Below are 21178 nucleotides of genomic sequence, written 5' to 3'. Positions count from 1 at the left end.
AGGCAAGAAACTCCCATTTGAATTAATGGTTACTTGTAAGAATATCTGGTTAGTTTACATATTTTTGTGTAATTAGACATTAAATTGTTTTAGTGCCAATGAATAAATTTTTCAAAATCAAGTTGATACTTAAAAGGCTGCTTAAGACAGTTCTTTTAAAGGATTAAAAGTAAATACTTAACATAACTTTTCTAATAGAATTGTACCGACAACATGGAAATCAATAATTCAGTTCTCCCAAAGGAATTATACCAATTTCATCTTATACAGTTAAAAAAAAAAAAAAAACCTTTACAAACATATGACCAATATTAGGAAAAATGTCAGTGGAGTCTGTATAACAAAGATTATGTCAACTGCCTAGAGTGTCATCATTGTTGTGTTTGAATACATAATAATTGTAATTTCTGCAGTTTTTTTAACTTGTGTTTCTAAGGACATGCTGAAATTTATCACACTGACTTGTACCCATCCAAGATCTTTCTTTGTAACAACTTAAATGTAATTGTAAAGAAGCCTCGAGAGAAAAGTGGCAGTTACTGCTTAAACAAAACAGTCATCCATCTCTTTCCAAGTTAATGCTGCCACTGGAAATTGGAGATGAATAACACTTTTTTTTTTGCTCAGGCAATTGGGTTAAGTGACTTGTTCAGGGTCACACAGGAAGTATTAAGTGTCTATGGCCATATTTGAACTCGGGTCCTCCTGACTTCAGGGCTGGGACTCATCTACTGTGCCACTTAACTGTCCCTCATACTTATGTAGTAAAGAAAAATGACTAACTAGTCAGTGATTTTGATTTTTTTATTTTTTAAAATGAGATTCTAAAAAAAATTGGATATTAAGACAAGCACCAGACATCACAAATCAAAACTAGCTTCTATCAGTTAAAATTTATTCTTTGTTCACTTCTTAATTGCATAGGAAGCGCTCACCAGGCTATTTATAGGCAGGCATTTTCTGAGAGCATCTTGGAGAAGTATAACTGAGATGAATACCTTTGGGTTATTTTGTTTTCAGACAGCTCTTGCCTTATATATCAGAGTTAAGAAAATTGTTCCTTAGCTAAATTAGCCATTTGCAGAAAACTTTAATTCTGAGCCTTTGAAACATTTACCTAGTCCATGTAGCCCAAGTTATTCTGTCAATGGCAGCCTGATCCATCAGCTGTTTTCCTGAAGGCACTTCATAGACATGCCGTTTATATGAACCAGTGGAGACCTTTCATCATAAAAAAGGAAAAGATTTTAATTGCATGAGATACTGGCAAAAGCCATGAGTTTATAAATGCTATTGTACAATATTGTCACCTAATTTCCATATTTTCAAATTAAAAAATATGAGCACTTCAGTTTTTTCTATGAAATGAGGGACTAAAGAAAATATCAAAATATGGAAATTAAAATAGTAGTATAAAGACCAAATTTAAGAGTACCTAAATGAAAAGACTACATAAATACTTTTGATAAGCCATACCTGAAGATAACAGCTGTCTGCAGAAAAGTCCATTTGAATAACAAAGCTTGGGATGTCTTTGCAGTAGCTAATTCTATTAAGGGTGGGACCCAATGTTAGGTCATAAAAATCCACAGCATTCTCACTAGAACCCACTGCTAAGTATCTGGAGTCTGGACTAAACCTAAATAAATAAGGAAAAACACTGAAACAATGCAAAAAGAAAAAAGTGCAATGCATTTGAAATAGTTCAAAGATTTAAAAGTATAGGTTTTTCCATTCTTAGAAGTTTTCTAAATTATGGCAAGCACTCTGGGTTGTATTAGATAATGTTTTGTCTAATTGGATCTTTTGTAAACAATACTAGTTTCTACTAGAAAACTGTGAACTAACTTGTAATGAGGTGAAAATTCCACTTTTAGCTGTTTTTTTTTTTTTTTTTTTAATAGATTGTCTCCCAAATCCACTTAAAATGTTTATTGGCTTTTCAGAATGCAGTTGTCTAGACCATCAATATATATGTAGTATTCTCAGTGTGCCAATTATCTAACAAACATTCAGGTCACTATATTTGAATTTTGTTGATAAATTCCTTCTTCCTATGCTTGTATTATGGATGTGTTGTTCCAAGTGATAAACCAGATAAATGGGATATCAGAAAATTGGAAACACAATACTTTTTCTAATATCACCAATATATACATTTATAGTGTCCACAAGTGCTTTCATATGTATTTTATTTGATCATTACACCAAAACTATGTGGGAAGCCTATCAAACACCATTTATTAAGCACCTTCTAGGTGCCAGGCACTATTCGATACACTGATTAATACAAAAAGGGGCAAAAACCAAGCTCCTGCTCTTCAAGAGCTCACAAACTAATGAAAAAGAGAATGTGCAAATGATCATGTACAAACAAAATACAAGATAAACTAGAAACAAGAGGAAGAGCACTAGCATTAAGGGGATCCAGAACTTCAAGTGAATAAGGAAATGGATGGATGGTCAGAAAGTTGGGTCAGAGAGTCGGGGCTTCCTGCCCATGACCGCTCAGCCAGTAAAACCTAGAATTTAGCTGCCTGTGTCTCACAACCTGGTTCTCTCTACTACAGGTATACCTTATCTTTGCTTTATTGTGCTTTGCATATATTTGTGGGTTGGTTGGTTTGTTTTTACAAATGGAAGGTTTGTGACAACCCTGTGTCAAGTGACTTATTGTTGCCATATTTCCAACAGCATATGATCATCTGTGTGTTATACTTTGGTAATTCTTATAAAATCTGAGATGGTAATCTGTGGTTAGTGATCTTTGATGTCACTCTTGTAATTGTTTTAGGGTGCCGTTATGGTGAACTTGATAAATGTGTGTGTTCTCACTGCTCCCCTGACTGGCTCTTCCACCATCTTCCTCTGTCATCTTGAGCCTCCCTATTCTCTGAGACACAGTAGTACTGAATTCTGATCATTACATAAATTCATCTGATAAACCAGCAACAGAGTTTGAGAGACCTAATTCCAATTTTAAAAGAAGTTGTGCTGTGTGTAAAATGTTACCAAATAGTATCGCATGCTCTGGAGAAATCCATTATGAAAGGAAGAGTCAATATGACAAACTTACTTGTCTTATTTTTAAGAAATTACTGCATCCCCCAAAGTCTTCAGCAGCTAACACCACTGAAGTAAGACCCCTTCACCAGCAAGCTGAAGCTCAAATGATGGTCAGCATATTTTAACAATAAAATCATCTTAAGATATACACTATTTTAGGCAATACTATTGCATTCTTAATAATGGACTGTAGTATAATATAAACATAATTTTTATATGCGCTGGAAAACAAAAAATTGTTTTACTGGTAGATCCAATATAGTATCTCTGAGAAAGCTTATTTTTCAAATAATTGCATGTTAGTACAATGCCTCAAAGGTTGCAAAATACCTTCTCCCACAAAAAAACCTATTAAGTGACTATTTAAATTAAACCATCATTTTTCAGAAGGGGAAATTGAGATGAGAGGTTGTCATTTGTCCATGCTAAGAAAACATGTAGATATAATTACTGTTTAGAAGATACAAATAAATAAGAATAATGATTAAAGTGAGCATGACAATTTAGGTTACAATGCCTGATTACTTTTGGTGCATCTTAAAAACAAACCCAAACATATCTGCTTGATATTCCTGTTCCCTTGACATTTCTTTTTATTCTCTCTGAAATATGAAAGCCTGCCTATACCTATCAACTAACCCATACCTACCAAACTTTTTTAGGCACTATTTTAGGCAATACTATAATCCTCATATACTGTGTGACCAAGGTAAAATCACTTAATCATTGTTATTTTCAGTTCTTCACATATAATGGGTCTAAGATATGGCACACTAATTCCACAGGACCGCTGGGACTAACAGGGCTATTTAGATGTGTTGCTATCATCATGTGATGCTTATTCACAACTAGAAGCAAAGGGACACAGTGAAACAAAAAAGGGCTGTTGCTCCTGATCTTTGATTTCTTTGCTTCTGAGGTTGTAGAAGGAAGGTTATAGAATAATATCTGTCCAACATTTTCTTGAAATTTTTAACATTAATTTTTTTGAGTTCCAAATTCTCTTTCTCCAGACTTTTCCCCCACCCAATGAGAAGTCAAAGCAATATGATCCCCATTATACATATGAAGTTATGCAAAACATTTCCATATTAGCAAGACTGACAAAAACAAAAACCAAGATAGGTGGTAGGGAAAAAATGTTTCTGTATTCAGAGTTGTTCAGTTGTCTCTCTGAGAGTGGACAGCATTTTCCCATGATATAATCTTAAGATTTGTTAGTTCTACCATCAGGGAGAGTATGGGAGATAATTTCTAACTTCTACTGCCAAGGTTTTCTTACGGCAATTTTTTCCAATCTTTTAAATAAAACAGATTAAAGTATATTTAAGCAGGAACCTAACTTTTTATAGATTATTCTCACAATGCAAATAATCATTCCTCAGAAGAGACACTTTTGATGACAAAAATCTATTGTCTGCAGAGGAAAAATTATTTTCCAAGATGGACAGCAGAATTGCCTACTGTATGGAATTTTAAGAGGACAGAATATATTATTTGGATGTGTGAAAAGTGGTAGAGGGGAGAGGATGGTGGCATGAAATGAGATCTACTTCATAAAGCACTAGAAACAAAAGAATGAGTTGTCAGTTTAATCAACTCATTCTAAGAGATTTTTAAAATGAAAAGTGATGCAAATCTTTCAGCATATTTTATAACAAAAGTATTTTTCAGTGATGATGGTATGTAAACATCACTTTATATTTTTAAGTGTCAGTCTCTAAATGTGCTACATAAGTAGAAATGAAACTATGGAAAACAAAGAACAACTCAACTGGACCAAGTATATGTACAGAAATCATCTATTAAATTTTGAAGGCCTTAAAGGAACAATTTTCAAGATATCTGAAAGGGGAAAATATGGAAAGAATGTAAATTTCACTGAGGAAATTGTGGGGCCAAAAATTACATGGAAAGAAAAGCTGGCAGGAAAGTGGAAGAAAAGCTGGCAGGAAAATGGAAAATAATCTTCACTGTGGTAAAGTTCTTAAGCATCAGTATAGGTAGAAAAACTGGAAATAATTTGCCAATGTGAGCAAATTACAGTTACACTTAAGTAATGGAACACAAATTCAGATCTTCCTAATCATCTATTGGGGAAAATAATTTCTATACAATTCTAAACCCATGACTATCACTATCATCTAGCCAACCTGTGTGTTGTGATGAACAGTTAAATAATCATTGAAATATTTTACTGAATACGCACAATATACAGAGTGAAAAAGTATCTTCAAGAGAGAAACTGACTTTTTAAAAATCAAGACTTCTATTCCTCAATGTTCAAAAATATGAACAATTTTTAGATGAAGAAATTAAAGCCATTTTATGTCATATGAAAAAATGCTTTAAATCACTCTTGATTAGAGAAATGCAAATTAAAACAACTCTTAAGCATCACCTCATACCTCCCAGATAGGCTAAGATGACAGGAAAAGATAATGATTGATAAATGTTGAAGGGGATGCTGGAAAACTGGGACACTAATGCATTGTTGGTGGATTGTGAAATACCAATCCAACCATTCTGGAGAGCAATTCGGAACTATGCTCAAAAAGTTATCAAACTGTGCATATACTTTGATCCATCAGTATTTCTACTGGGCTTATATATATGTCCTAAAGAGATCTTAAAGGAAGGAAAGGAACCCACATGTGCAAAAATGTTTGTGGCAGCCCTCTTTGTAATGGCAAGAAACTGGAAATTGAGTGGGTGTCCATCAATGTTGGACAATGGATGAATGAGTTATAGTACATGAATGTTACAGAATATTATTGTTCTAGAAGAATGATTTCAGAAAAGCCTGGAAAGATCTATCTGAACTGATCCTGAGTGGAGTGAGCAGAATCAGACCATCATACACAGTAACAAAATTATATGATGATGAATTTGGCTCTTCTCAACAATGCAATGATTCGAGGAAATTCCAATAGATTTGGGATGGAAAGTGCCAACTGCATCCAGAGAAAACCCTGTGGAGACTGTATGTGGATCAAAGCGTAGTACTTTCACCATTTTTGTTTGTTTGTTTGTTTTATTATGGGTTTTCCCCCCTTTTTCTGATTTTTCTTGCACAACATGACAAATATGGAAATATGTTTAAAAGGATGACACATAGTTAAGTTATATCAGATTTCTTGTTTGGGGAGGGGGAAGCTAAAGGAGGGATGGAAAAAAAATTTAGAACACAAAGTTTTACAAAAATGAATGTTGAAAACTATCTTTACATGTATTTGGGAAAATAAAATACTATTGGAAAAAAAGAATGTTAAAAGTTTATTAACATGTTATTTGAAAAAAATGTAAACATTTTCAAGAAAAAAAAGTTAGGAAAGAGGAAGGTTGAGGGGCAATAAGCTAAAAATCTATATATGGATAGGTGACCAAGGACTTCTTTACCAAATTCTAGAATATAAGTAGAAGGAATCTTTTTTAGAAGGAATCTCAAAGCATGAAAAGATAAGTTTTAATCCAAATAAAAGGAATAATTACATATATAAGTTAAGCCAGGTTAAGAAACTCTATCCCTCCAATAAGTTGAAAACATAATTGGAGGTTAAAGAAATTTTTAATATGTGCAGGTAGATATAAAAATACTAAATAGGATAATTTTAAAAGTTGAGTCATTAAATTGGTCATAATTTCTGAAGGCTGACATCAAAGAACAAAACTGTTCCCCTATAATATATTCTTTTGTGTCACTATCAAAAACAGAATCCTGGGTTGGCTGGATTAGTCTGACATCTTTTATGTTCACAACAAGTACTGAATTTTAGGTGACTTAAACAAGAAAAATGCTAATATATTTACTAACCTGATGTCTTGGATGGCACATCTCCTATCTCTTTTCTTTCCCCATATTTTTAGAGAAGTCACTAGTAAAATGATAAATTCTCCATTTTTCATGCCAATAGCTACCATGTCCCCTTCAGGGCTATAGCATACAGTACGGGCAGCATGACCCAAATTGACTTTATTTAGCATCTTCTGCATAAGAAAGAGGAATAAGTCATGGAGGATTCAAATTAGATATCACATACAAATGAGCTTTCTCTAAGGCAATCAACCATTCAATATAATTTCTGAGAAAATATTTTCCTTAACTGTTAACCAATGCAGTAATTGTGTCAATGTTGCACATAGTAACAGCTTTCTAACTATTTGTACTTACTTTATCGGCAATGTCCCAGAGTCTTACTGTTCCATCTTCTGCAGCGGAAAGGAAAAAATCTCTTGAAGGATGTGTTGCAAGTCCCCAGATTGGTCCATCCATATGACCATTAACTAAAATATTACAAACTGCATTTTTCTCTCCTACTTCAATTATTTCAGCATTCTTAGTCCCAACTAGTATCTTTCCCTGAAACACAGGTAAAAATCATACATATTCTATCATTTTAATAAAACATTTTTAATAAAACATCAGTGACTGCTGATTGACACACATATGGCTTTTAATTCTACCCCATACCAATCTTGAACAAACCACACTTTAATCGAGTTCTTCCTGAATGGCTAATTATGTTAGTGATATAGTCTATAGCCACTATATATATACACCATTTCTTTCTATGATTAACTATCATGCTATCTAGTATGTTCTAACTACCTGAGTTACATAGTCTCTGAATTCACCTTACTTAATGTGGGGATAAGCTCAAGAAAAAAAAACACAAAAAAATATAGATAAGGTGAGGAGGATGGCTTTCTACTTTGTACAATGATAGAAGGAATCTACATAGAGCTGCAGTATGAAAGACAGCAAAGTTAAGGATGTATAGAAAGTAAATTAGTCTCAGTGACAAATGCTAAGAAGTACAGTGCTAAGAAAGAAAATTCTAACAAAAATTATTCTCTAATCCCTGTTATATAAATATGTTTTAAAAAAATCTTACTTTGCCTCTGCACACAGAGCGAACACAATCTGTAATTTGTCCCGTCTCTAGTCTGAAGGCACGGCAGCGCCTTAGCTCCTGGTCCCAAAGCTTCACTGCTCCTCCTTCTTTTGACCTAAGAAAACAATAACCCAAATCCAAACAATAGGATATTATAATGCTATTATCCTTTCTTTATAGACAGAAAAGTTGAGACACACCAAGGTGAAATGAGTTGCCCAGAATCTTACAATAACTGTCATTGCCAGGGTGTGAATACAGCAACCACACTAAACTGGAGTGGCACCTACTTGCTCTCTGTCAGTCTGACAAAAACTAATCATTCGTGTAGGGAGTCGAGGAATATAAAACTGAAAAGGAAGAAGTTAAGCTTACAGGCCTGAAAGGAGTAGGAACAGTTTAAGGGGCTAAATTATATATTCTCTTGATATTAAAAGAAGAAAAAGGGCAGGAGAACTTTCTTAAAAGGATAAAAACATTTCTGAACTTCAAGAGTCAAAGCAGCCTAAGGAATTCTAATTCGAAAGCTCTTAGGCAAGTCTAGAAGAGAATACTGCATTGGTGGTATTCACTTTGATTTCTGCATTTGACAAAGTTGTTTGTCCTATTCTTGTGAATGTGACTGAGACATGCAGTCTAGGTATTAGTACAGTCGAATGTAGTGACAACTGATTAAGTGACCAAATTTTAATCATTTGATTAATTTGGAAGATCTTTAGTGGATTTCCCTAGAAATCTATCCTTGAACTTAAAATAACTCACTTTATTTTTACATACATTATATACATTCTATATCTAGATAATATACTTTATATTATAATATACTTTAAGCTGACCTTATTCATTAAAGTATACATTATTATATTATATATATATTTATACACACATGTATACTTTATTTTATAATATACATAATGAATATATATTGCAATTTAATGAGGGTAAGGCAAATGTAGTATACAGAATAATAATATATAATATACTTTAATACTGAAAATTATACATTGTGAAAAATAAAGAAAATTCATTAAATACATTCTAAAAATAATTTTAAGAGATTGTAGTCATTATCCTGATTATCATTAACCTATGCACTTATTAAGTACCTATTATGTTCCAGGCACCATGCTAAGCATTGGGGGACATAGAAAAAAGCAAAAACATGGTCGCTGCCCTCAACAAGTTCATATTCTGGTAAGAGAAACATTATATAAATAACTATACACAGATAGGCTCCAATTAATTTAAGTTTGAATCATGCAAAATTCAATTTAGTGATTTAGTATTACCAAAAACCTGGTTACATTAATACTGGCCAAAATTCAGTTAATATAACATGTCTGAGACAGATAGTGAAGGTTTTAACCTGCTATGTTGTCAACCTGCACTTATCTACTATCATGTTTGGATGTTATGTGCTGCTGTATATCACATTATCAATAGCTGTATTATTTTTTTTACAGAGCCTTTAATAAAGTGGACAAAAGGAAGAATACTTTAGATGAAAACATTGCCAGGACAAAAAAAAAAAGAGGCTTGTTATTACACTGGACTGAAGATGGAAATAAAAAAATGTATTCCTCTTGGTGCAACAACCATTAGGAAAAAACTTCAAGTTTATTTAAGGCAGTGAAGAAAAATGGAAAGGAAGTAGCTAGAGAAAAAAACTTTTATTGTAAGCTTTGGTTAGATCACTTTAAAAATGGAGTTCAACTATATAATTTAAAAATTATCAGAGAGATGGTCAATGAATATGAGACTATAGAAACTGATGATCAGATGAAAATAAACAAAGGTGGATACAATGATTAACAAATGCTTAATGTAGATGTCACATGTTTATTCTAGAAAAAGGTGCCTTACAGAACTTACATTTCTATAAAAGAAGAAACAACCTGGATTTAAAAGATCTAAGGATCATCAAACACTTTTAAAGGGAGATAAGGCAGAAAAAAATTTAAAATTAAAACCAATAATTATGTACAGCCATTGATTGGTTCTAGTTCTTTGGTGGTCATATAAGAAAACTGTTTTTGAAGAATGGCTTTCAAATAATTTATAATTTTAATCTACCTGTTGAAATGTTTTAAGGACAACAACACTGTAACTAAAGCACTACTAATTTTAGATAATGCTCCAAGTCATCCAACTACATTTGATTCACTATGGGAAAATGTGAGCATACAAATCACTGAGATGTAGATAAAGTATTCCATATTTACCAGAGTTTTTATGAAGACTTGAAGAAAAGTTCAGTCTACATTGCAAAAGTAAGTAACAATGTTTTTGTCGTATAGGCCTATTTTTAGGTTCAATATTAATGTTCCCTCGTAGTTAAATGATTCCCATCTCCAATACAAGTGTATCTTTATTCCTTAATCCCACTCTTAACTCTATGGAAGCTCCTCACCTATTTACTGCAGCAGGCTTAGTATCATAAGGGAAGCTCAAACCCAATCCTGTATCCACATATGTCATTCTATTCCATTCTCATTTTTGTCTCTAGAGATTTTTTTACTTATACCCCAGAGCAGCCTCCACACCTGTGGTTCCCCTCTTCTGGTCTAGATACATCATTTCAGGAAGTTCCTAGGTCATCCCTGCTCATTGTTCTAATAGACTCAATTCCTGAGTCTTAACCTTGCTCCCTCAATGGTATCTGTCTACCTATTCCCAGCTAATTTTGTGTTGTTTTCTCTCATTAGAATGTAAGCTCTTTCAGAGTATGGACTATCTTTCTTGCTTATATTTGTATTCCCACTACTTAGCATAATGCCTGACACAAAGTAAGTACTTAATAAATGAATTATCTATTGTTCTCTTTTCACCAAAGTTTTCAAAATTCTATAAAGGGTATCTATTACTGCCTTCCTTCTAATTACTCAGGTTTCATAACTCATGTGTCATTCTCAATTCTTTCCTTTCACTCACTGCACATATACAAGCATTTGTATACAAGACTTATATACAAGACTATTTCTGTCTCCATAACATCTCCTATATCCACTCCTTTCTCTCCACTCACATAGCCACCAGGCCCTCATTTCATCATGCCGCATTATTACAATGATAATTATTTTATTATTACATTACATTATTACAATTATTACAATTCAAAGTTAACCATGCACTCTCCCTCTTAAGTCCAGTGGCCGCTTATTATCTTTAGAATCAAAATATAAATTTTTATGTATGACATTTAAAGTCCTTTATAACCTGTGTCCAAATTATCTTTCCAATCTTATTATTCGTTATTCTCCTCATTCTCTATAATCCAGGCAAACCTGTTTTCTTATGGCTCATGTTCATACCAAAAAAAATTCAAACAGGAATAAGAAATTAAAGTATGGTATCATTCATTAAGCAGATCCATGAAAAAAAATGGATATATTATGAAAACTTTCTGCTGAGTCAGAATCAGAGACAATTCATTTTTGTTTATTATTTTTGTATAATGTATGATTTTCAACAAATATACACATGGCTCTTACTAAATTTCAAGACCAATTATTTTTTGATCACTATATTGTATATCTTGTAAAAAAAGTATCTAAAAATATATCTCCTTAATTAAATAGCTGATTCAAATTAATGGATTAAAATAATCATTATATTTATGAATCTGCCCACCTACTAAAAAAATACACAGGGATTATTAAAAAATAATGAAAAATATTTGGTCCATTGTTCAAGAGCAAAAAGGTTTTTCCTACCTTTAATAACTTTTCAAAATATTGTTTTTTATGTCATACTTAGAATATTTTTCTATTTGTTTTATAATGTTCAAAGTATATCAGTACAAGAATATATATAATTTATAAATAAATATGAAAATGTTATAGATTAAAGTATAAATTAATATATAGATTAAAAACTTTTTTTTTAACTGATAGAAGTATGTGATTAAGTTTGTATACTACTGGCTGATTTAAGCACAGATCATGACAAATTTATCTCAAACAAACTATAGCAGCAAGTAATTGTTGAGACATCTAAAGATATATGTTCACTAGAAAACATTTCTCTACAAATATTTATGTCAAGTGTATGGAAGGAGTTTAAATAATTGTGGAACTAGATTATAGTTAAAATGATCATGACTCACATTATATGATACTGTAAGACAAATTTTTTTCCTCTAAACAAACTATGAATAAGTGGTATGTTTTTCCATTTCACAGATGAATAAATTTTTTGTTGTTACTCAAATTTAAAGGCTTGCCCTAGGCCATCTTGTTAGTAGGAACTGGGCAAATGTGGTATTTGAATATAGCCTCTAAGTCCAATGTTTTGAAGATCTTATCTATTAACATATTTACTAGAATTCAAACTAATTTATGCCAGAGAAAAATTTGAATAGGTAATAAAGATAATAAATGAAAATGATAAAGAAGAGAAGTTTGTGAAAAGAAAAAACTGACACGGTAAAAAAAATCAAAATAAGTTCATATAGCTAAATATGTGTCAACTAAAGTTTCCAATAATTGACAATTCTAGTAAACATTTCAAATAAGAAAAAAAAAAGGACACTCACGGTCTTTCTTTGCCACCAGTGACTATAAGCCCATCTCTAAGGGTTGTGTACATCGCAAAGACAGGTCCATTATGAGCTTTGGCCACAACACGACATAGAACATGGTCTTTCCACACACAGACATCTCCACTGATGGTACCTGTAAATGTCAAGTTATTCTGAAAGGGGAAAAATACACTCATCAAAAGATTCAAATGAGGAAAATAATGGTTGCAAGCAATTCTAATACAAAACATATGACTTCTCAGTGCAAACAATAATTATCTAGTTTACAGATTACTGATGCTTCTCATAACTCCTCACCCAACTATTTTTTATTTAACTATTAGAATATATTTCAGAGCATAAAAGCCTTAAAAAATGTACTAACTCAGTGTTGTTATTTTCAACTGTTTTGATAAAAGATATAGTCAAGAGAAGTAGTTAAAATTAATTATTGAAGTCATGTTTGAAAAATTCTCTGAATTTAATTATCTTCATTAACATTTTTATAAATCCATGACTTCATCACTATGGGTTCCCACAATGAAGCAAATCAAAATCCATCAATGCCTTAGAAAATAATATTGAATAACAAAAAAATATGCTGACTTACTACTTATGAGCCTCAAATCAAATTATTTATGTTCAGTGCTTTGTAAACTTTATAATGCTTATATATTAATTACTTTATTATGTATACTAAATTTAGATTAGCCACCAAGAATTTAGGATAACAACAGTAAGCATTCCATTTATCAACCACCCCAAATTATAAAGTTAAATTTATTAACAGATTAAAAACTTGAGTTGATTAAAACGCCAAATTGTATTCCAGTATTTCTTTTGTGAAGCTTACTTACTAATGATCTATGAAAAAGATAAAAACAAGAAACTATTCATTAGAATCATTCCTTCGTGTAGCACAGTTGTTTCTCCCTTCCTTTCATGAGTTTCTCTTTTTTCTTCCCATGAACAGGGAGTAATGGATCCTAAGCACATCTAATCCCATGTGGAGATGTAAACAGAATCTCTGCTCTCTCCATACTTCATATAACTTCCCTCCAAATCTTCTCAATGCATAAATCACATCAGTTTCCTACACTTTTTAGTTATAGGATAAAATAAAAACTCTTTGATCCAGCATTTCAGATTCTGTCATTCTAACTCTACCTTTCTAGACTTATTTTCTTCTTCCAGTCTTATCTCACACTTCTTTCCTTCATACATTCAACATTTTAGTCAGACCACTAGTTATTCTCTGATCCTGTCCAGTCTTCCTCTACCTTCATTCATTCATTCAGAGTCCATTCCTTAGGAAGAGAAAACACTTTTTCATTATTTCTTCCAGTTGACATTCTCTTCCTTTAAAACCTGAGTTGACCTATTTCCTTCATGAAGGTCTTACTTTATCCCCCAGCTGAAAACAAACTCTTCCTTCCCAAAATTTTCTTAGAGCACTTTATCTGGACATCTTTTTTTACCCTGGTCATATTCTATTTCATGCTTATTTCTTATACATGTCTTTATTTCATATATATGCATGTATAAGTATGCATACATCTATGTATATACATATGTGCATGCACACATGGTAATATATGTGTGCATATTGTAGTATAATATCTCTTCCAGTGCAAGGATTGTATTATTTTTCATCTTTTTATCACCAAACAAACTATAGTATCTTACAATGAGTAAGGAGGCACTTAAATAAGCATTTGCCAAATTGAACTCAAGCTGCAGAAGCTTGTTATCAAAAAGTATTTAAAACACAAACCTGAAACATAAAAAGTAGAGAAAACTATAAATATAATTTGTATTTATGTTATAAATTGTCTTTCTCTTAGGAATGCAGGCATGGTTTGCTGCTGCTCCTTGAAATGAGAAGCACTTTGCAGCAATTTTAAAAACTACTGAAAGAAGATATCCTTAGGAAATCTGGATGTCTGTTTATTCTGTCCCCTATAGTAATTTTGAGTAAGTCACTTGTCTTCCATATACAGAGATTAACATTCTATGATTGTACTAAGAGGCACATAAGATGGTGTATATAAGATTTGGTATATACTTACAAGTATGATATATAAGAATGACAGTCATATTTATAATTTATATTTATATCTGTAACATCAAGTTATTTTCTCAAAAAATTAAAAAAGAAAAACCCAACCCTATCCTATAGACATAATTCAAGGATTCTTATACACATTTTAAAAAGGAAGAAAAGGAAGTTCCAAAAGGGTAAATAGCCTGGTCTTGCTCACCCAACTGATTAAAGAGCTGAGGTGGGAAATGAAGGTCCTATTGATTCAAAACTTTATCCAATATTTTGACCTAATACTTATATAAACTACTATTTCCTTCTCCCCTATTAAGCTTCCTCCTCTTTGAGAATAAGAATATCAGAGAAAGTCAGTGAGGTTTTATGTCAATATGCATAGTTTATGGTTAAGAGCTTATATAAGCCAGTATGTAATAATGATACATTTATCAAAATAAGGAAATTTAGATAAATACACTTAACATATAAAGAACAGTTAAAGTGACATACATGCAAAAATAGACACACATACACACTTTAAAAACCTCAGTTATGATACATACTGCTCCAAAAGCTACAGCTAGCATTGTCTGCATCCGGGTATCTTCGATTGTACTTAACAATCCTTTCTTACTAAGAAGAGCTCTTCCAGCTAAAGTCCAGAACCTGACATGTTTCACTCCTACTGAAACAAACTGAGTATCTGAATCTGGTCTGAATTCCGCCACAAAAATACGTTGGTTGTGACCTGCTCTGCTGGCAATTTTAGCACCTAGTAACAACAAACAGCAAAGACTCTATAAAGGATCAAGTTTAAAATTCTCCAATAAAACTCATTACTTAAAAAAATCTTGTTTATCGATACCGTTGCTTTAGGATATATTTTCCCCCTTAATTTCATCTCCCTCCCACACATAAAGTGTTTTGTAAAAAAAAAAAAAAAATTTTTTTAAAGAGGAAAAAAGGCAGCTCAATAAAACTAACAAATATATTTACTGGGTTTGCCAACATTTATGACATGACATATCTGCAATTTCTCATCTCTGCAATGAATGAAGGGAAGTTAGGAAGTTCATTTTTGCACTATTTTCTAGGATGAAGATTAGCTATACAAAGAATTTGATTTCTTATTATTCTTTGTCCCTCTTTGTTTAAATTATTACATAATCTTTGCATTTGTTATTTTTTTGGTCTTGCTTATTTTATTTTGCCATCACTTCATATAAACCTTTCAATGCTTTTCTAGCTCCTATATATTTATCATTTCTTATAGCAATATTTAATTACATTTATGTAACACAGTTTTGTGGCCATTCTCCCTAGGTCACTCAATTTGTTTCCAGTTCTTTGCTATCACAAAAGAACTGCTATGGTTATTTTGAGGTAAATGGTACCTACAACCATATTTGCGGCTATGACCTCAAATTGGAGTAATGGGTATATAATCATTTTAGTCACTTAAAAATTACAAATTGCTTTTAATAATGGCTGGATTAATTTATATTTCTAATAAGAATGTGTCACTATGCCTGTCTTCCATTAGGCTTTCCAACATAGATGATTTACAACTTTTTTGATTAGTAGGCTGTGAGATGAAACCTCAGAGTGTATTAAATATATTTTCTTATTATTACTGATGTGATACAATCTTTCATATGATTGATAATATTTTCAATGCTTTTAAGAACTGTTTTTTTCATATTCTTTCACCACAAGTATTTGAGAATGGTTTGTGATTTTATATATTTTAATTCCCTGTCAGATTCCTATTACAGATTATCAGATCTTTATCAGAAATAATACTGCACATAATTTTTCCTAACTGATACATTCCCATATTATTCCTGCTGCAATGCATAAGCATTTCATTTTTGTGGAATCAAAAAGGCCTTTTAGTTTTTGTGATCTTTTCTATCTTTTCTATCTGATAGCATTGTCTCATAATCATAGCTGCAAAAAGTACTTGATCTTATTTATACTCTTCTCATTTTTTTAAAATCATTTAATTTTTCATTCAAGTTGCACGTCCATTTTGAGCCTTATTGTGATATCTGGTATAAAATGATGGTTTAAAACTTATTTCTATCAAATTGCTTTCCAGTTTCCTAGAAGTTTTCAAGGAATAGGTCATTTCCCCCAAGTAATTTTATTCTTGGGTTACTGACTTAGAACATCTTTAATTTATATTTAGCTTGTTGAAATGATCTGTTTCTAAGGTTTTAAGTGAAAATCAGAACAATCACCTAGTTGCCATCCCTTATCAATGTGATTACATAAGGATCACTCATCTGTAGGATTCTCAACATATCTTCTTAGATATATTCTACCCATGATCTTAAGATCTTATTCAAACCATAAGTTCTTGCAAAGCAAGCACTGCAACATTTTATTTAATCAGGTATATTTTGCTTTATATCATAATGTTCCCCAAAAGTTTTATATAAACAGAAATTTATTAAATTAAAACAACTTCCACAATGGTTTTCATTACTATTCTGAGATGATGTATTTTAATTTTTACTGGCAGTGGTATCAAATACTTCATTCATTACTCCCCAGTTTCTCTGTAGAATCAGTTACCCAATAAACATATTACTGAAATGAATTATCTGGCAAATCCTTTTAAAAAAAATGAATAAACTGCTTCTTATTGGCTTTTCTTAAAATAATGCTGGCATAAATATGCAGATAGCAGACACTATCAATGTTGGTTATTTGTAACAAAAAAGGCAAATCATTAAATTAATATAAGCATTTCACATAAAACACATTCTAAATAATATTGTGACAAACTCTAACAAACATAAACTAACAAACTTGATTATTTGTAACAAAAAGGCAAATCACGAAATTAATATAAGTACCATGTAAAATACAATCTAAACAATATTCTCTAACAAATTTTAATAAACATAACTTATAATGAAAAACAATTTTTTTACCTTCTTGCCACTTCCAAATGGTAATGGTATGTTCTGGGTCCAGACCCACAGATAGCAACAGTTTTCCAGTAGCACTAAAGCTAACAGAACATACACCTTTTGAATGGTAACATCGTAAGATAGACAAAGTTTGCTTGTTGACTGCATCCCAGATGTGTATAGAAGGAGCTGTAGCTAAACAATAAATGAAAAAACAAGTTTGTTATAGATTTGTTACAAATGCTGTTTCGGTTTCTACAAACAATATGTGATCTCTAAAATATAAAATAGTTAATGAAATTAAGGACAATTATCTTACCTTTTTAGAGATAATACAAAAAAAATTACAATTTAAAATACTAAAGAAAATAGTGAACACAATGTGATGATCTTCGATATCCTAAAGTTTTAGCTTTAAACTTATACAATGGACACTGTTCAAGGTAATACCTTTATTTAATCAATTTGAATGTTATAACATGACAATTTGCTAACAATTTACACTAGAACTTTTAAACTCCTTAAACTGAAAACCTAACTATAATCTTGGGGCTGTACAATTAAGATGGATAAGAGAGATAAAAGATAAGAGACCATGAAAAGATTAAAGGTTTCTAAGATTAAATTAAATTAAATTAAAGATTGCTGAATGCTAGCTATACTAATGTACATGCAAGTTTTTCTGTGGCTTACTATTTATTTTCTTTTAAGTATTTCTCTCTAGTGTGGAGCTATTATACTTTAAAAAAAACTACTTTTCTGAATATATTTTCTATACTATTTTTATACACTGAATATAATATATACACTGAAAAAAAAATCCATTCTCTATGAATCCCCCCATTTATAACCCAAATGAATTTTGAAAACATACATTTAGTAGCCAATTTAACAGCCCCAGAAAGTGAAGGAAAAAAATGAGTTTAGATATTTTTTCTGAGGCTGGGGTTAAGTGACTTGCCCAGGGTCATTCAGCTAGGAAGTGTTAAGTATCTGAGAACAGATTTGAACTCAGGTCCTCCTGAATTCAAGGTTGGTGCTCTATCTACTACACCACCTAGCTGCCCCCCCCCCCGATTTTTTTTAAAGAATAAAAAAACCCACTCTTTATTCTATTTTATTTAAATATATTTTATTGATGATTCTTCCAAATAACTTTTCAAAAAGGCAAAACCAATAATTAGTGCATTAATATATCTGCTTTCCCATACATTCTTCCACATCTGTAATTTTCATTTATTGTCATCTTTATCAATCTGAAAGGTATGAAGTAGAACCTTAGTACTGTTTTAACTTTCACTTGAAATTATTAATATTTTGGAGCATTTTTTCATATGGTTGTTGATAGACTTTTTTTTCCTTCAGAAAACTGCTTGCTCATATCCTTTTACCATATGTCTAATTGAGGAATGGCTTACACTTACAAATTTGAATCAATTCCTTATATATATTCTGGGGGAAAATTAGTAACTATTGCCTATCTTTTTTATTAAAGCTTTTTTTTCAAAACATATGTATAGATAATTTTTCAACAATGACTCTTGCAAAACCTTGTGCTCCACTTCCCCCTCTCCTTTTCTTCACCCTTCCCCTAGATGGCAAGTAATCCAATATATGTTAAATATGGTAAAAATGTATGTGTACATATATATATGTATATATATATATATATATATATATATATATATATATATATATATATATAAATTGCATATCTTTTGATCTTTTGATACCATTAGTAGGTCAAAAAGATCAATGAAAGAAGAAAAGAACTTGTAGCACAAAAATATTTACAGTAATACTTTTTGTGTTGGCAAGTAGCTAAAAGCTAAGGAGAGTGATTATCGACTGTGGAATGGTTGAACAATTATAATATATGAATGTAATTATGGCATATAAATGCAATATTATTTGTTATAAGGAAATATGACAGTGAGTTTCATAGAAAAACTGGGAAGATTTGTATGAATTAATGAAGGAAGAAGTGAGCAGAAACAAGAGAATACTTTATACAATAACAACACTGTAAAGATAACTATGGAAGATTTAAGAACTGTGATCTGTGCAAATAACTAACAAAGATTCTATTATTTATTTAATTAATTTAAATTTTATTCTCTCTCTCTCTCTTTTTTTTTTTTTAGCTGAGGCAACTGGGGTTAAGTGACTTGCCCAGGGTCACACAGACAAGAAATGTTAAGTGTCTAAGACATTTGAACTCGGGTCCTTCTAACTTCAGGGCTGATGCTCTATTTACTGCACTACCTAGCTGCCCCTATTTCTTTCTTTCTTTTTTTAATGAAGTTTTTTATTTTCAAAACATATGCATAATTTTTCAACACTGATCCTTGGAAAATCTTGTGTTCCAAATTTCCCCCCTAACCCGCACCTCCTCCCCTAAATGGCAAATAATCCAATATATGTTAAACCTGGTAAAAATATATGTAAATCTAACATAAGCATACATATTTATACAATTATCTCTAACAATGATTCTAAAGTACAGCATACTACCTGCTTTCTGCCAGAGAGGTGATGAACTCAGGGAGCTTTTACATTTTTTTTTTAAATATAGCCGATATAAAGAATTAGTCTTGCCTAACTATGCGTATTTATTACAATGCTTTTTTAAAAAAATTTATTCTTATAAAATTTTGCATAGAAGCTAAAGTAGATTTGAATAAATGAAAGAGTATTAATTAGGCACTTAATATGTATCAAGCATAGTGCTAAGCTTTAATGATAAAAATACAGAAGGACAGTCCCTTCCCTAAAGGAGCTTACATCTTTATATTCTAATGGAGGAGACAACATACATTGGCAATGGGTATTTTGAAAATTGCTAATACAATGTGTGGGATCATTGGGAAGGAGACTGACACGCTTCTTCCAGAAAAAATGGCATTTTGATTTGGTCAGGGTTCTAATAGAGGAAGGGGAATGGTACACACCAGGTGTTAAGCAGCTGTCAAGAGTGTTAAGAGAGTGAAATAAAGTATAACTGGAGTCCATTTGAAACAAGTGAGACAGTGACATAGTACCTGTTAGTAATTAATGTTCTCTCAATCCCCTTTCTGAAGGTAATATGAGGTTTCAGTTTCTATATATTTACTATCTTCTACTCTCATCCTCAAAACTGTGCCCCTTCTACCAGAGGCTTCTTTCTCTGTGTATACCCAGGATAGTCCATCTTCTTTTCCCATCTTTGTTTTATTAAAGCATCATTTCTTCCTTTATAAGCACATCTGGAATGTGATAGTTCTGCTCTTAAGAGGAAAAGGACTCAAATTAAACCTAGGAGCAGGTTTCCTTCAGCTTTTCCCTTTCTCAATGATGGTACAGAGGTGACCCTAGGTTCCTGAAGAATAACTCAGCAAGGAACAAGCTCTCTAGCCCCTTTGCCCCATCAGGAAAGCTTCAAGCAAAGAGCTAGCCGCAGACTGCTTTCTGTGGAGGAGCCTCATTGAGGTCAGAAAGGTTCGTCTCCAGGTACCTAGTGCTTTGCTCTAAGAAACAGTCCTTCCTAGCTTCACCTATGCAGTACCGACGGTAGCGGGTAGGAGTAGCAGAGAGGATGCTAAGAATCACCTAATTTTTAGAACATCTTTAAACCTTCACGTTGGTACTCAATGTGGGATTGATATGCAATTACCAACACACCAAGACATACTACTAAAGGGACTGAATCACACTAGTTTTGACATTCTTATTATAAATAAAACCAGGAGACACCAATAAT

The 21178-nt window shown here is 31.9% G+C and overlaps 1 protein-coding gene across 6 annotated transcripts in view; it reads right to left on the bottom strand.

Annotated features, from left to right (window-relative positions):
* The window catches only part of EML5 (EMAP like 5), a 212495-nt gene that overhangs the window by 6386 nt on the left and 184931 nt on the right, over nt 1-21178 (bottom strand). For 2 of the 6 annotated variants that reach the window (XM_074289782.1, XM_074289783.1), the window contains exons 32-39: nt 17461-17634; nt 15082-15290; nt 12496-12653; nt 7962-8076; nt 7238-7426; nt 6881-7053; nt 1477-1639; nt 1118-1221 (exon numbers count right to left, since the gene is read on the bottom strand). In XM_074289782.1, the coding sequence (XP_074145883.1) occupies nt 1118-1221; nt 1477-1639; nt 6881-7053; nt 7238-7426; nt 7962-8076; nt 12496-12653; nt 15082-15290; nt 17461-17634 (1285 nt within the window). Of the gene's footprint in view, nt 1-1117; nt 1222-1476; nt 1640-6880; nt 7054-7237; nt 7427-7957; nt 8077-12495; nt 12654-15081; nt 15291-17460; nt 17635-21178 lie in introns of those variants that run through there. The other 4 variants (XM_074289784.1, XM_074289785.1, XR_012486446.1 and 1 more) reach the window with 4 other exon arrangements.

The sequence above is a fragment of the Sminthopsis crassicaudata genome, chromosome 2 (assembly GCF_048593235.1).
Source record: "Sminthopsis crassicaudata isolate SCR6 chromosome 2, ASM4859323v1, whole genome shotgun sequence".
NCBI lineage: Eukaryota > Metazoa > Chordata > Mammalia > Dasyuromorphia > Dasyuridae > Sminthopsis > Sminthopsis crassicaudata.
Note: the sequence above shows the minus strand (reverse complement) of the source record. Positions and strands in the feature narration are given on the sequence as shown.